Below are 12,109 nucleotides of genomic sequence, written 5' to 3' on the forward strand. Positions count from 1 at the left end.
TTGCTTCAATATCTGAACTAGTATTAATTGTGCTTGGTAAAATGTAGCAGGTTGGACAAGTTTTACGGTTTAGTGCTTGTCCTAATGGGATATCCATGGGTTTTGCTTCCCATCAAACGTTACAACACATCGTTTTTAAAATCCATTGAGTTTTGACTTTCGCCTCTCGCCTCTTTTTGATGCTATATTCAGTTACTACTACCAAGTCACCAAAAATTGAATATCAGGTCAACAATGATACAGCAAAAAAATCACCCTGCATGTGGCACTACATCTGCTTCTATAGATACTCAAAGTAAAAAATACTATAAAATCAAACCCTCATAAACAGTTATATAAATAAATACAAATATTCAGAGAACACTCAACATTTCACATGCAAGCACACGTACTTCCATACTTTACACACACACACACACCCACACACACCCACATACAGACGGATACCTCTGTTTCTTTACAAGAACACAAGAGAAAACATGAAGGAGGGCGTTTATGTGTGCTGCAAATCAGTGGACTTTTTTTTAAATATATTTGCTTTGATAAAAAAAATTAAATTCCTTAATGAACAGAAAACCTGTATATACATACATCAAATGGAATCTATCTAAGACATAATGTTGATACTAGTTCAACATCTGAACATGTAAATATTTTTCTGATATATATATATATATATATATATATATATATATATATATATATATATATGTTTGTATATTTAATAATAGTTTTTGAGTGTTCAGACAGACTTGAATTACAGCTAATTTTTATATATTTATATTCAATACATAATTTACATAATCATCAAAATAAACCTATTGTTTTTAATCAAATCACTTTGTGCTTCATTTTATTTTTTCCGTTTTTTCACGTGTTCAGTGGATTTTTTGAATGAAAACAGGGCGAATGTAAGGTTCGTCTCAATGTTTGCGCACATTCAAAACTGAAACTGCTCTGGAATACAGTATAAAACAATAATGCAAAATATGAATAATGGCTTACTAAACCATACTAATGACAACGTGTCATGTCACTCTCATATTTTACATCATGTCCAAAGAATCATGGGTAGAGTAGTGTAATACAGAGCTCTGTCATCAGTTATGTTCACCATCTTCAAGCATATGTCGCGCTTCATTGCATGCACAACACTGTCAATATCAGACATTTTGAAAGAACAACCGAATTCGTCAGATGGAGTGCAACAAAAAATGAGTGAACCAATGATACACTGTCTATAGTTATGTAATGTTAGCATTTATGCTGTAAAACATCTAAAAAGTGAGGAGTGCTTGAGCCGATATAGCAGACAATTGCGGCATCACACACTTCTCGGGACACATAGGACTAGAGTAAAGCAACAACAACCATCACCAGCACCACTAGATCAACACTGTCCATTCAAATATATCTATCTACTGATTTCACGGGTCCTCAGTGATGGTTTTCAAACCGCATGATGGCTTGGATGAAGATTAAAGGGAAAGTCAAAATGAACATGTTAAATTTCACATTCGTAACATAACGCAAATCTGGAATGTGTTTAACATGGCAGTTTTTCTACACACACACACACACACACACACACACACACGCACACACGCACACACACACAATATTCCTGTGGGAAAATGAGATATCAGCAGGGAACATATTTATACATGTAGATTTGAATGAAATGAAATCCAAATGAAATAACAATGCAATTGCACATATTGGAGGAGGGAAGATATCAGTAAATGTGGGATTTGTTTTGGCTGCTTCCAGCATTGCTCACTCACGGACTGGGTTTGGGGTTTGGGTGCGACAAAGTCGGGCATTCCCTACTCAAACGCTGCCAACTGCTGGCTGGAGTACCGCACTATTGAAGCACCTGACCGCGAGTCTCGGGGAGCTTGAGAGCCAAGAAGCTTCCGACCGCCAAAGCCCCCGACGCAAAGAGGATGGGCACCGCTTTAGTGATGCCCACGAACGACTGGAAGATGCTGATGCCCAGAACTGCTGCTAACTTACACAAGGCGTTCAGAAACCCGAAGGCTGTAGTTCTGAAAAAAGGGAGAAAAAGATTAAAAATGACATCAATTGCATCTGTCTATCTGAGAGATTATTTTTTTTTGTCCTTGAGAGGAAATTTGTTTCCACCGTAGATGCGTACATAACACAAACACAAACTAAATTTTAAATTATCACATAATACAATCAAAAATAGTTGCTGACATCACAAAAAACAACAACAAATAGAGCATAAGTGACATATCATTGGCCGATTTCCTATGTCTTTAGGGCTCGTATAGATACAAGAACAAAACTCTTACTATACCTCATCAGTACCCTATACCTACGACCAGAAGGCAGGGGGATAAACTATTTATAGAGTGGGTAAATTAGGGGTAGGAAAACCAATAATTTTACTAGCTAAATAAGTTATCTTTAAGAATTTGTTCCTGTTGGTAACTGTTAGCCTATGAAAATAACAAATGGCACCATAAGTAAGGACTGGCACAATAATACAGCGATATAAAAGAAGAAGAAGACAAGGTTGAACATACAAGTGTCTAAGTTTACGAATAGCTGTCCGTCTTTGTTGACAGCACTTGTAAACCCCTAGAGTGTGCTGGTTGAAGTTGAGATTTTGATCCAAAGTAATGCCGAGATATTTGAAATACTCCACCCTTTCAACTATATCTCCGTTAATGGTAATGCTAGAAGCATGAATCTGGCTTTTTGGGGAGCTAAAGATCAGTTCCTTAGTCTTTGAAATATTGAGGTGCAGAAAGTTATCCTCACACCACGTACTAAAATGTGCTTTAGAACATTGATATTCCAAAAAAGTGTCATTTTCCTTATTGAGCAGATCAAGAATGGCTGTATCATTCGCATATTTAAAGTAATGAGTAGTGGTAAATGGACTCTGTCGGTCATTTGTGTGTAGAATATAAAGAATATGGGCTAAGTACGCAACCCTGGGGGGCGCTGGTATTAAGAACAATGGTTGGTGGTGATAATGCACTGTCCACCTTTACCACTTGCTGTCTATTAGATAGAAAATTATTGATCCAATATATTAAATCTATCCATCTATGCGTTCGTCCTTCTATCTATCTATCTATCTATCTATCTATCTATCTATCTATCTATCTATCTATCTATCTATCTATCTATCTATCTATCTATATAGTATCCACACTACCATTTGGGGACGAACTGTCTTTCTGTCTGTCTGTCAATCAATCAATCAATGGAATCAATCATCTATCTATCTCAAAACATTTCTGAAATCAAATGTTTGTTCAGTAAATGTCCTCTTAGAGGTGCCAAAGAGCACACATGGTTGAGCAGGCACTGTCAACATATTTTCTTAGAAATAATGCATAAGGACTCTGTGGCAGAACCACTGAGACTTCATTCATTTTGAATGAGAATTTTTAGATATCCCCTAAATTATAATGTATTTGATCTGCAATGCAGTGCCAATTCAGCACAAAATTACTGACATACGTTTGATTATTTAGTATAATAAAAATAAAAAAATATTAAAGGAGAAGAGAATTGTGTTTTTATCTAATTCCATGACAATTATTCATTTTAAAATGTGGCGTAACATGCAAGTGTCCAAATACTTACTGAGGTCATTGTATTATTACAATGCAGAGAGACAAGTGGCAATTGTGGTAGATGCAGTAAACACAGAAATATGAACTTGGCCCACCTCTTGTCCGAGGGATACAGCTCCACCGTTAGTACATCCAGGGCATTCCATGATGCAATGCTGATGCCCCCAAATAGACAGAGCAAGGCGATCATAGCGGATTCGCTGTTTCCAAATGACAGGAAGAAGCAGCTGACGCAGGAAATCACACTGGAACCCGCTGCACCAGAGGAGGAGAGTGACAACAAATGTTTATTATTTTTTTAAAGTTCAATTGCCTCATTCTCAAAGCTCTAAAATGTGTTCAGCTCTGTTGCAAATTGCTTTTTGTTTTTTACCCAGCATTCTTAGACGTCCGATCTTGTCCATAAGCAAAGCAGACACAATGTTCCCAGGCAGGACAGCAAGTGTGCCAAGGAAGCTGACGAAATAGATCATGTAGGCGTTGTTCTCATCGCTGAAATCCAGCATACAACCCTCTTTGTTATGCAGAAAGGTGCTGTTGATGAGTTTGCTGTTGATCAGCCGGTACTTGAACAGGTCTAAAAACAGATGAGGGCTCTTGTTAACCAACACAGCAGCTATTCCTCAACAACAGTTTTTGTAAACACTTTTAGGTCAGACCGCTATAAGAATCAGTAGATAGATGACATCTTTATGCATGTGTTCTAAACCATTGAGCTACTTAGAAGGCTTAGAAGACAACAGCATTTCTGGCCCTGTTTACACCTGGTATTAAGATGCGTTTTGGTCGATTGGATCACAAGTAGACGAGGGAGACACATACCCAGTTTATACACCTAATATTTTAATGTCTCTTTTGTCCGCTTTGGACCACTTCTGTCCTGATTTCTCCGAGGGGAGGGTGAGATCTGAAAAAGCCCATAAGCTTTTTTAGATCTTTCGATAAAATGGACAAAAAAAGCTTGCACAATTTACATATGAACACAAAATAAGTTGATGGAAAAACATACGAAGAGCAGCGGCTTTCATTTCTCTGACAGCTGCAAGACCACGCCAAACACTGTGAGTGTTTGTTAGAAATCAGGAATGGTCAGAACATTGTGCTTTGTGCATTGTGCTTCAACTGACAAAGTTTAAATCCGGTCTGGCTAGTGCGCTTCATATAATGTTTACACATTAAAGGGATAGTTCACCCCAAAATGAAAATTCTGTCAGTATTTACTCGCCCTCATGTTGTTCCAACCTTGTAAAACCTTCATTCATCTTCGGAACAGGAATTAAGATATTTTTGATTAAATCTGAGAGCTGGATCACTCCTCCATAAGCTTCTTGAGGGATTGAAACTTGCCAGCCCCGAAAAGTTATTAAAGATATCGTTAAAATAGTCCAAGCGACTACAGTGGCTCAATCTTAAATTTATTAAGCGACGAGAATACTTTTTGTGCGCGAAAACAAACAAAAATGACGACTTTACTTCAACTATTCATTTACTTCTCTGTGGGCCTCTAGTCAGTTAACGTAGTGTGATTGCGTAGAGCTACGTCACACGTAGGCTCGCTATTGGCCGACGCTGGTAAACGCTTGGCTCGTCGCTTGATAAACTTAAGATTGAGCCACTGTAGTCACTTGGACTATTTTAACGATGTCTTTAATAACTTTTCGGGGCTGGCAAGTTTCAATCCCTTAGAAGCCTATGGAGAAGTGATCCAGCTCTCAGATTTAATCAAAAAAATCTTAATTTGTGTTCTGAAGATGAACAAAGGTCTTCCAGGGTTGAAACAACATGAGGATGAGTAATTACTGACAGAATTTTCATTTTTGGGTGAACTATCCCTTTAAGTCAGTAGGCGGTGAGTAGGCGTCTTTTGTGGCTGTTCGAAAGCATTTGACCACATGAGCATTCACACTACAAAAACAATCCGGTCAGATGTGTTTCCACTACCTCTGGAAGTGGTCGAAAGTGGACAAGCTCAAAACATTTTAGACCCCGTTTACCCCTGTATTTAGCGTCGTCCACTTGTGATCCGCTCTACCAAAATGCTTCTTAATACCAGGTGTAAACAGGACCTCTGTCATTTTGGCTCTGTACTAAAACCTTGTGAGCAACTTTCAAAGGCCCATTCACACAGAATGGTTATTATATGCCCGGTTTCACAGACAAAGCTTAATGGTGTTAGTTCACCCAAAAATGAAAATTAGCCCTTGATTTACTCACCCTCAAGTGTGTATATGACATTCTTCTTTAGTTTTATTAAAAATTGTCCTGGCTCTTCCAAGCTTTATAATGGCAGTGAATGGCAGTTTCTGTTTTGTCCATAAAAGTGCATCTATCTATATTATAAATAAAAATATTTTTATTACACAAACGCATCGCTTCGATTCAGAAGGCCCTTATTAACACCCCAGAGCCGTGTGGAGCACTTTTATGATGGATAGTTATAGTCAAAACAGAAACAGCCATTCACTGGCATTATAAAGCTTGGAAGAGCCAGGACATTTTTTAATATAATTCCGATTGTATTCGAATGAAAGAAGAATTTCATGTACACCTAGGATGGCCTGAGGGTGAGTAAATCATGGGCTAATTTTAATTTTTGGGTGAACTATCCCTTTAAGTCTAGTCACAGACTAAAATGCATGTTTGAGCTGTCTTAACTGAAAGCAACTTGCACTGATATGTCTTAAAAAATGTCTTAAGATATGATAAGAGGCCTAATCCTGGCTTATTCCAAGCCCTGTCTGTGAAACCAGGATAAAGTCTCTCACTTCATTGCCATCTTGAATTAATGTATTCATTAAGCTCATTTCAATACATTCTGGGATTTGCCTACCTTTTGGAACAGTAAAATGATGCATGTCAGGGCATGCATGGACTGATAAAATACACCTCAAATGCAATGAAAATTGCTAAAAAAGTGTCTGAAAATGCATAAATGTAAAAGTTAAAATGTTGTCTAGGTAGGGAGATGTCACGGTTGATCAATTCACTGTCTCTCTCTCGTCCTGCGTGCTGTTGCGTGTGTGGCTGTGGCCGCTGATTATCATTGATTAGCTGGTTCCACTTGTTTGTCCCTTTATATGTCAGTTACTGCTGTCTCATGTTGTCAGATCGTTGTGTGGTTTCCTGGCGTATTTCCTGTTCCTGTTCCCTGTTCCTGTTCCCGTGTCTGTCTTCTGGATTGTGGATTCCCTGTGTCTCTCATCGTGTCGGTTTCGTTTGGATTCCCATCACCTTCACTGGACCACAGAGGACCGTTTGGGATTACCACTGGATCACAGAGCACCACCACCTGTTGTCCACCGAGGTCCCTGCGCCATTTCGACATCCAGCGCTGGTGTCCGCTCGACCAATCATCTGTGTTGTGTGACGTTTGTGTTTGTACCTGTCTGACCGTTGGAGTTAATAAATAGCGTTTTTGCACTTGCATCCTATATCTGTGGTTCCGTAACAGTAGATTACTAGATTTTAGAACAGACTCAAAGCTTTTGTTTTTAAGTTTCCTCATTAATCTGCAAGCTGCTCAGAGAAATAACCATAAACGCCCAGTACGACTGATTCAGGAAAAGCAGATTGTCATTCTCTCACAGACAGGCAGAGCAAGAATCTGAGCTGGTGTTGCTAGGATACCTGAAATGCCTTCAATAGCTCTAAAACCTGAGGCCATTTTAACTGTAGCAAAACATGCCACGAGTGATTTCTTATAAAAGATCATAGCTTTGAATGCCTACGGCTTGAATCCAAATATTTAATAAGTCTGAATGTGTCAATCACATTCAAAAACATTCTACAGCAGTGCTATATTAGTTTATAGCCAGGAGGGTGAAACCTGAGGTCTTCTCACCAGTGTTGTAGAAAAGGGTGGAGATGAAGGTGCAGTTTCTGAAGAAGGTGTTGCTTGAAGTGATATCCTCAAAGTAGCATTCCTCAAACATGGAGTCTTCAAATACCATAGACTTCATCTTCAGATTCAAGAACCTTTAACGGCAAAGAGAAAAGATCCACTAAGAATTTTGGTAAAACTTTATTTTAGGGTCCAATTCTTACTATTAACTAGTTGCTTATTAGCATGCATATTACTGGGATATTGGCTGTTTATTACTACTTATAAAGCACATAACATTTTACGTTTTACAGATTCAACAAATTACAGTAAAAAAAAAAAACATATTTCATTAACTGATATAATGTTAATATACCAACCTACTCTAATCTTTGTAATGTACTGACAACCACCACAAACAGATGGTGATGAGAAAGACACATGAAGAATCAAAGCTCATCACAGAAGGTAAATACTAATATATAAAATGTGTCATTCAAACAAATACTAAACACCATCATGGTAACACACTTGACACTAAAGTAATGCAATAAACTTTAATTACACAACGGGGCTGTTTAATGCTTGAATCTGATTGGTTGACGAGCGTTCTAAGGTGTGCAATTATTTTCAGGGAAACGCACGGCTAAAGTAGATCCAGGCAGGTCTTGACCGCATTGCAGTTCCATATCACTTCACCAAATGATTTCAGTTATTTTAAAGGTCCTTATAGCCTACAACACCAAAAGAACCAAAACCCACAACGACACTGACCGAGCAAATAAATATAGTAAACAACAGGACAAAAACAACAAATTATTTCCATGTTTTTTGCCACAAAATTAAGTTTTATTACGTATGGACAGCACATGCTCTCTTTCTCCTACTCTCTCTCTCTTAAATGGTATGAATCAACACTCGCGCAGACAATTTAATGAGTAAAATAGTTTAACAACTTAAAAGCTACAAGACATTTTTTACTAGCGATGTAATAACGGCTCTGTTCTTGAAGCAGATAAACTTACAGTTTCGCTAATAGTAGAAACGCTGCTGCCGAATACTGTTGAGAGATACACAGACTCAGGTGATTCATACACGCTTCTCTCTCTCTCTCTCTAATAACTGCATCAGTCTGCTATCAATGGCACAAGCCTCCGTTACCAGCTTTTAAGTGACGTTTTTGAAGTAGCATGAACTTCGGATTAGATGCATAAAAAATCTGTCCTACACAGTAGAGTGTTTTAAGGACAAAAATTTGACAAACGTCTTGAAATACATCATCTGAACAATGTTTTGAGGTGTGGTAACCGTAGTATAAGCAGAATAATTGACTCCGGACTGTTGAATTATTAGACAAATAATGCACACGCGAGGTGGTAATGTTACACATTGGGTGTTCATTAATTTTCTAATAATTCAATTGCCCATCGTCAATTATTCCTTATATATTAACTAAAACAATAATAGTATATAAATAAAAAAACACTGCATATGATGCTTTATATTTTGGCCCAAAAGAAGCCGTCTTCACATATATGATGTTTTAAAATGCTGTCTTGGTAGTCAGCTGACTTGGAACAGAGATAATATTGAGTGACATTTAAAAAAAATTGTACTATTATTTTCACCATCCAAGTTGCATTCTTCCAAAAAAAAAACCAAAAAGAACAAAAACAGAAGCATGTTCAAAAGACACTCAAGGTTGTTGAAGCCATTCTATCACATTTAAATTGCATTTAATCTGGAATATTCCAAACGGAATGTCAACATAATTCACCTTTCATAGAAAGGTCAGCTCTATTTACTGAAATATGTTTGGCATACTCCCTGTGAGCAGCCCTTACTTGTTGTTGAAGTACTCTCCATTACGGTGGATCTGGTTCTCCAGGGTGAAGTTAAAGGTCACATGCTCCACTTTCTCTTTGATGAAGACCTTTGTGCGTGAGGAGTATTCTTGTTTCTGCAAGTATTTGATCATGTCAGGGAACCAAACGGTCAACCCGTAGTAGCTGGAGGAAGAGAGCAACAAGCCATGAAACAATGCAGATGGACAAATCATTAGATGGTCTGGAAAGGTTCGGTGTAGTTCACCTGAAGGACATGGAAAACCACACGGCCATCATCATGTAGGTGATCCTCCGGTACTCTGGATTAAACACCGTCAAGAAGTTGCTCCACACCTGGAAACCCAACATAAAAAAATGAGTTTGATGTATTAAACTATTTAAAAAATTATTCAAAATAGATTATTGGAGTATGTTTCACAAGAAAATACTATTTCAGTCTTTCTACTTCAAAATGTCATGTTTAATCCGATGTGTTACTTGTCTTTTCTCTGTACTTATTTGTGAAATTTACTAGCAATTTCTAAGTAAAAATTGTTTATAAACAAGTAAATCATACACATATTTTTTTCGCTGTTTGTAGACACTTCAACATTGACAATTTATGGAAACTAAGCTGCAAATGTGTGTCAATCAGAATCGCCACAGTAACAATATCAATATTACATAAGCATGTTAATATATGACTATCCACATTTATATATCAATGCCTGTTCGGTATTTGTCATTTTTATTTGTTTTTTTCTTTTTAAATAATAATAATAATAATAATAATATGTTTAATTTTATTTAATTAATTAATTAATTAATATTTTTGTTGGTTTTATTATTAGTTCAGTTTTAGTTTTTATTTATTTCCAGTTAGTAATTTTAGTGCTTCAACTTAAAAGATTTGGTTAACAATAATATCCCTGGTGCTGCTTAATATTTTGTGGAAACATTGTGGATACATTCTCTTCAGAATTCAAAAGAACATGATTTCTTTGAAACAGAAATCTTTTGTAACATTATGAATGTCTTTACTGCCACTTTTGATCAATTTAATGCATCCTTGAGGAATATAAATATGAATTTCATTAAAAAAAAACTTTTGAACGGTAGTGTACAAAGGGTTAAAATAGTTATGTACAATGAAATTATGACTTTTTGGTGCAAGAAACCTTGACTGATATAAAATTAAATGGTACAAACGTGTAGAATAGCTCCCCTGTAGACCATTTCAAACTAAAGTTTCGTATAATGCTCTATATTTGCTAGTGGTCTTTTTCATGACTTTGTGTTTGTCGTACTTTACCTGGTGGAAGAGGTTGGTCAGCTTGATCCTCCAGCGCTTGTGCCAGGCTGTGGCCTCTCCACCCATGTCAACCAACTCATCCATCTGTTTCACCGTCTTAATGGTGGTGACCTGGGGATTTCACAGCATGCTTGAAAAAGTGCCTTGATACTTTACTGATAGGTTTGTGTGGTTAATTGATAGGGATCTACTCATGAATAGCCTATATATATATATATATATATATATATATATATATATATATATATATATATATATATATTAAAACTATAGTGTTTAGCCATTTTTTGGCTTAAAAAATGGCTTAACACTATAGTTTTAATTGTCTTAACCACAAATAATTGGTCAGGAAATTTGCAAAATGTAAGCAAATGCATTTTTTAAAAACTGTCTCAGAAAATAAAGACTGAATTAAATTTTTGGCAGAATATGGGTTGTGTGTTGAGTGATGAATCACAATGAAACACGAGTTGAGTGACATCTTCGAAAATATGCTGAGAAATATAATAATAAATGCATAGTGTGTCATTATGTGGAGAGCCTTTTAGCTGCTGGTATTGTTGAGCTGCTTCACTGTGACAAGTCATTTAATGCTTTGGAGTACAGGAGGATATTGCAGAATGTCTTGCTTCCCACAAATGAGGAATGATCAGATGTTATTGTTCAGCAAGACAATGCTCCTGCCCAAATTACAAAGACAACCAAGAAATGGCTTGAGAAGTCCAGCTGGCTGGTGTTTTGGCCTGGTCAGAGTCCAGATATGAACCCAACAGTGAATATTTGGTTTCACATTAAACTCAAACGAACTGGGAGACATTTTTTCAACTATTAATGAACTATTTGAAGCCATTATAACATTGAGTGGAACAACAATGACTCTTCTTCCTGTAAAAAGCTGTCTGCAAGTTATGGAAGGATATTCTGTGCTAAATTACTTTATCAATATTATTTGTGCAGTTCTTGCTAATTTTCTGACCAGTGATTTGTAAATAAAATGGTAAGACCATTAAAAGACCACTTAATATTTTTCCATTTTATGCTTGGCCCATTCTTTTGCCCAGGATATTTCTATAAAACTACTTGTCAGTGAGAGGTGGGCAGAGTCTAATTAAGTAATATGATTAAGATTTACAATGCTAATTATTGTGAACTATGAAACTATAATAGTTATAGAATATCCCAAAATAACAAATGAAACATGTTTGCATAATTTACATGTAAATAATAACTTTATTGACATTGATTAAATGTGCATGAAAGCCAATTTGACTCCCAGCTTCCATTTAATCCTAAATTCCATTTAATGGAAATCTATTAGCGTGACTGCATAATTAATTTCCAATTCATATTGAGAAAATAAAATTCCCACAAATCACTTCTGTCCTAATGTTATTGTTCTTTCTGAAGGAATGAGGGGTGACTCTAGCTGTACTCACAGAGAAAACCCTCTCCGGGTATCCCTTAGCCCTCATGTTGGTGTCATGGACCTGCTTCAGAATCATCCAAGCTTCATCATGTTTCCCGTTCTGGTAAA

At 36.7% G+C, this 12,109-nt stretch overlaps 1 protein-coding gene across 1 annotated transcript in view; it reads right to left on the reverse strand.

Annotated features, from left to right (window-relative positions):
• Positions 1-824: 824 nt before the first annotated feature.
• Positions 825-12,109, reverse strand: part of sv2a (synaptic vesicle glycoprotein 2A) — a 45,188-nt gene continuing 33,903 nt past the window's right edge. The window contains exons 6-13 of the mRNA XM_077214583.1: positions 12,012-12,101; positions 10,576-10,686; positions 9,529-9,617; positions 9,282-9,446; positions 7,459-7,592; positions 3,991-4,194; positions 3,713-3,872; positions 825-2,048 (exon numbers count right to left, since the gene is read on the reverse strand). Of these exons, the coding sequence (XP_077070698.1) occupies positions 1,865-2,048; positions 3,713-3,872; positions 3,991-4,194; positions 7,459-7,592; positions 9,282-9,446; positions 9,529-9,617; positions 10,576-10,686; positions 12,012-12,101 (1,137 nt within the window). The 3' untranslated portion in view covers positions 825-1,864. The remainder of the gene's footprint in view (positions 2,049-3,712; positions 3,873-3,990; positions 4,195-7,458; positions 7,593-9,281; positions 9,447-9,528; positions 9,618-10,575; positions 10,687-12,011; positions 12,102-12,109) is intronic.

The sequence above is a fragment of the Siphateles boraxobius genome, unplaced genomic scaffold (assembly GCF_051911475.1).
Source record: "Siphateles boraxobius isolate OS27281-9 unplaced genomic scaffold, OSU_SipBor_1 68, whole genome shotgun sequence".
NCBI lineage: Eukaryota > Metazoa > Chordata > Actinopteri > Cypriniformes > Leuciscidae > Siphateles > Siphateles boraxobius.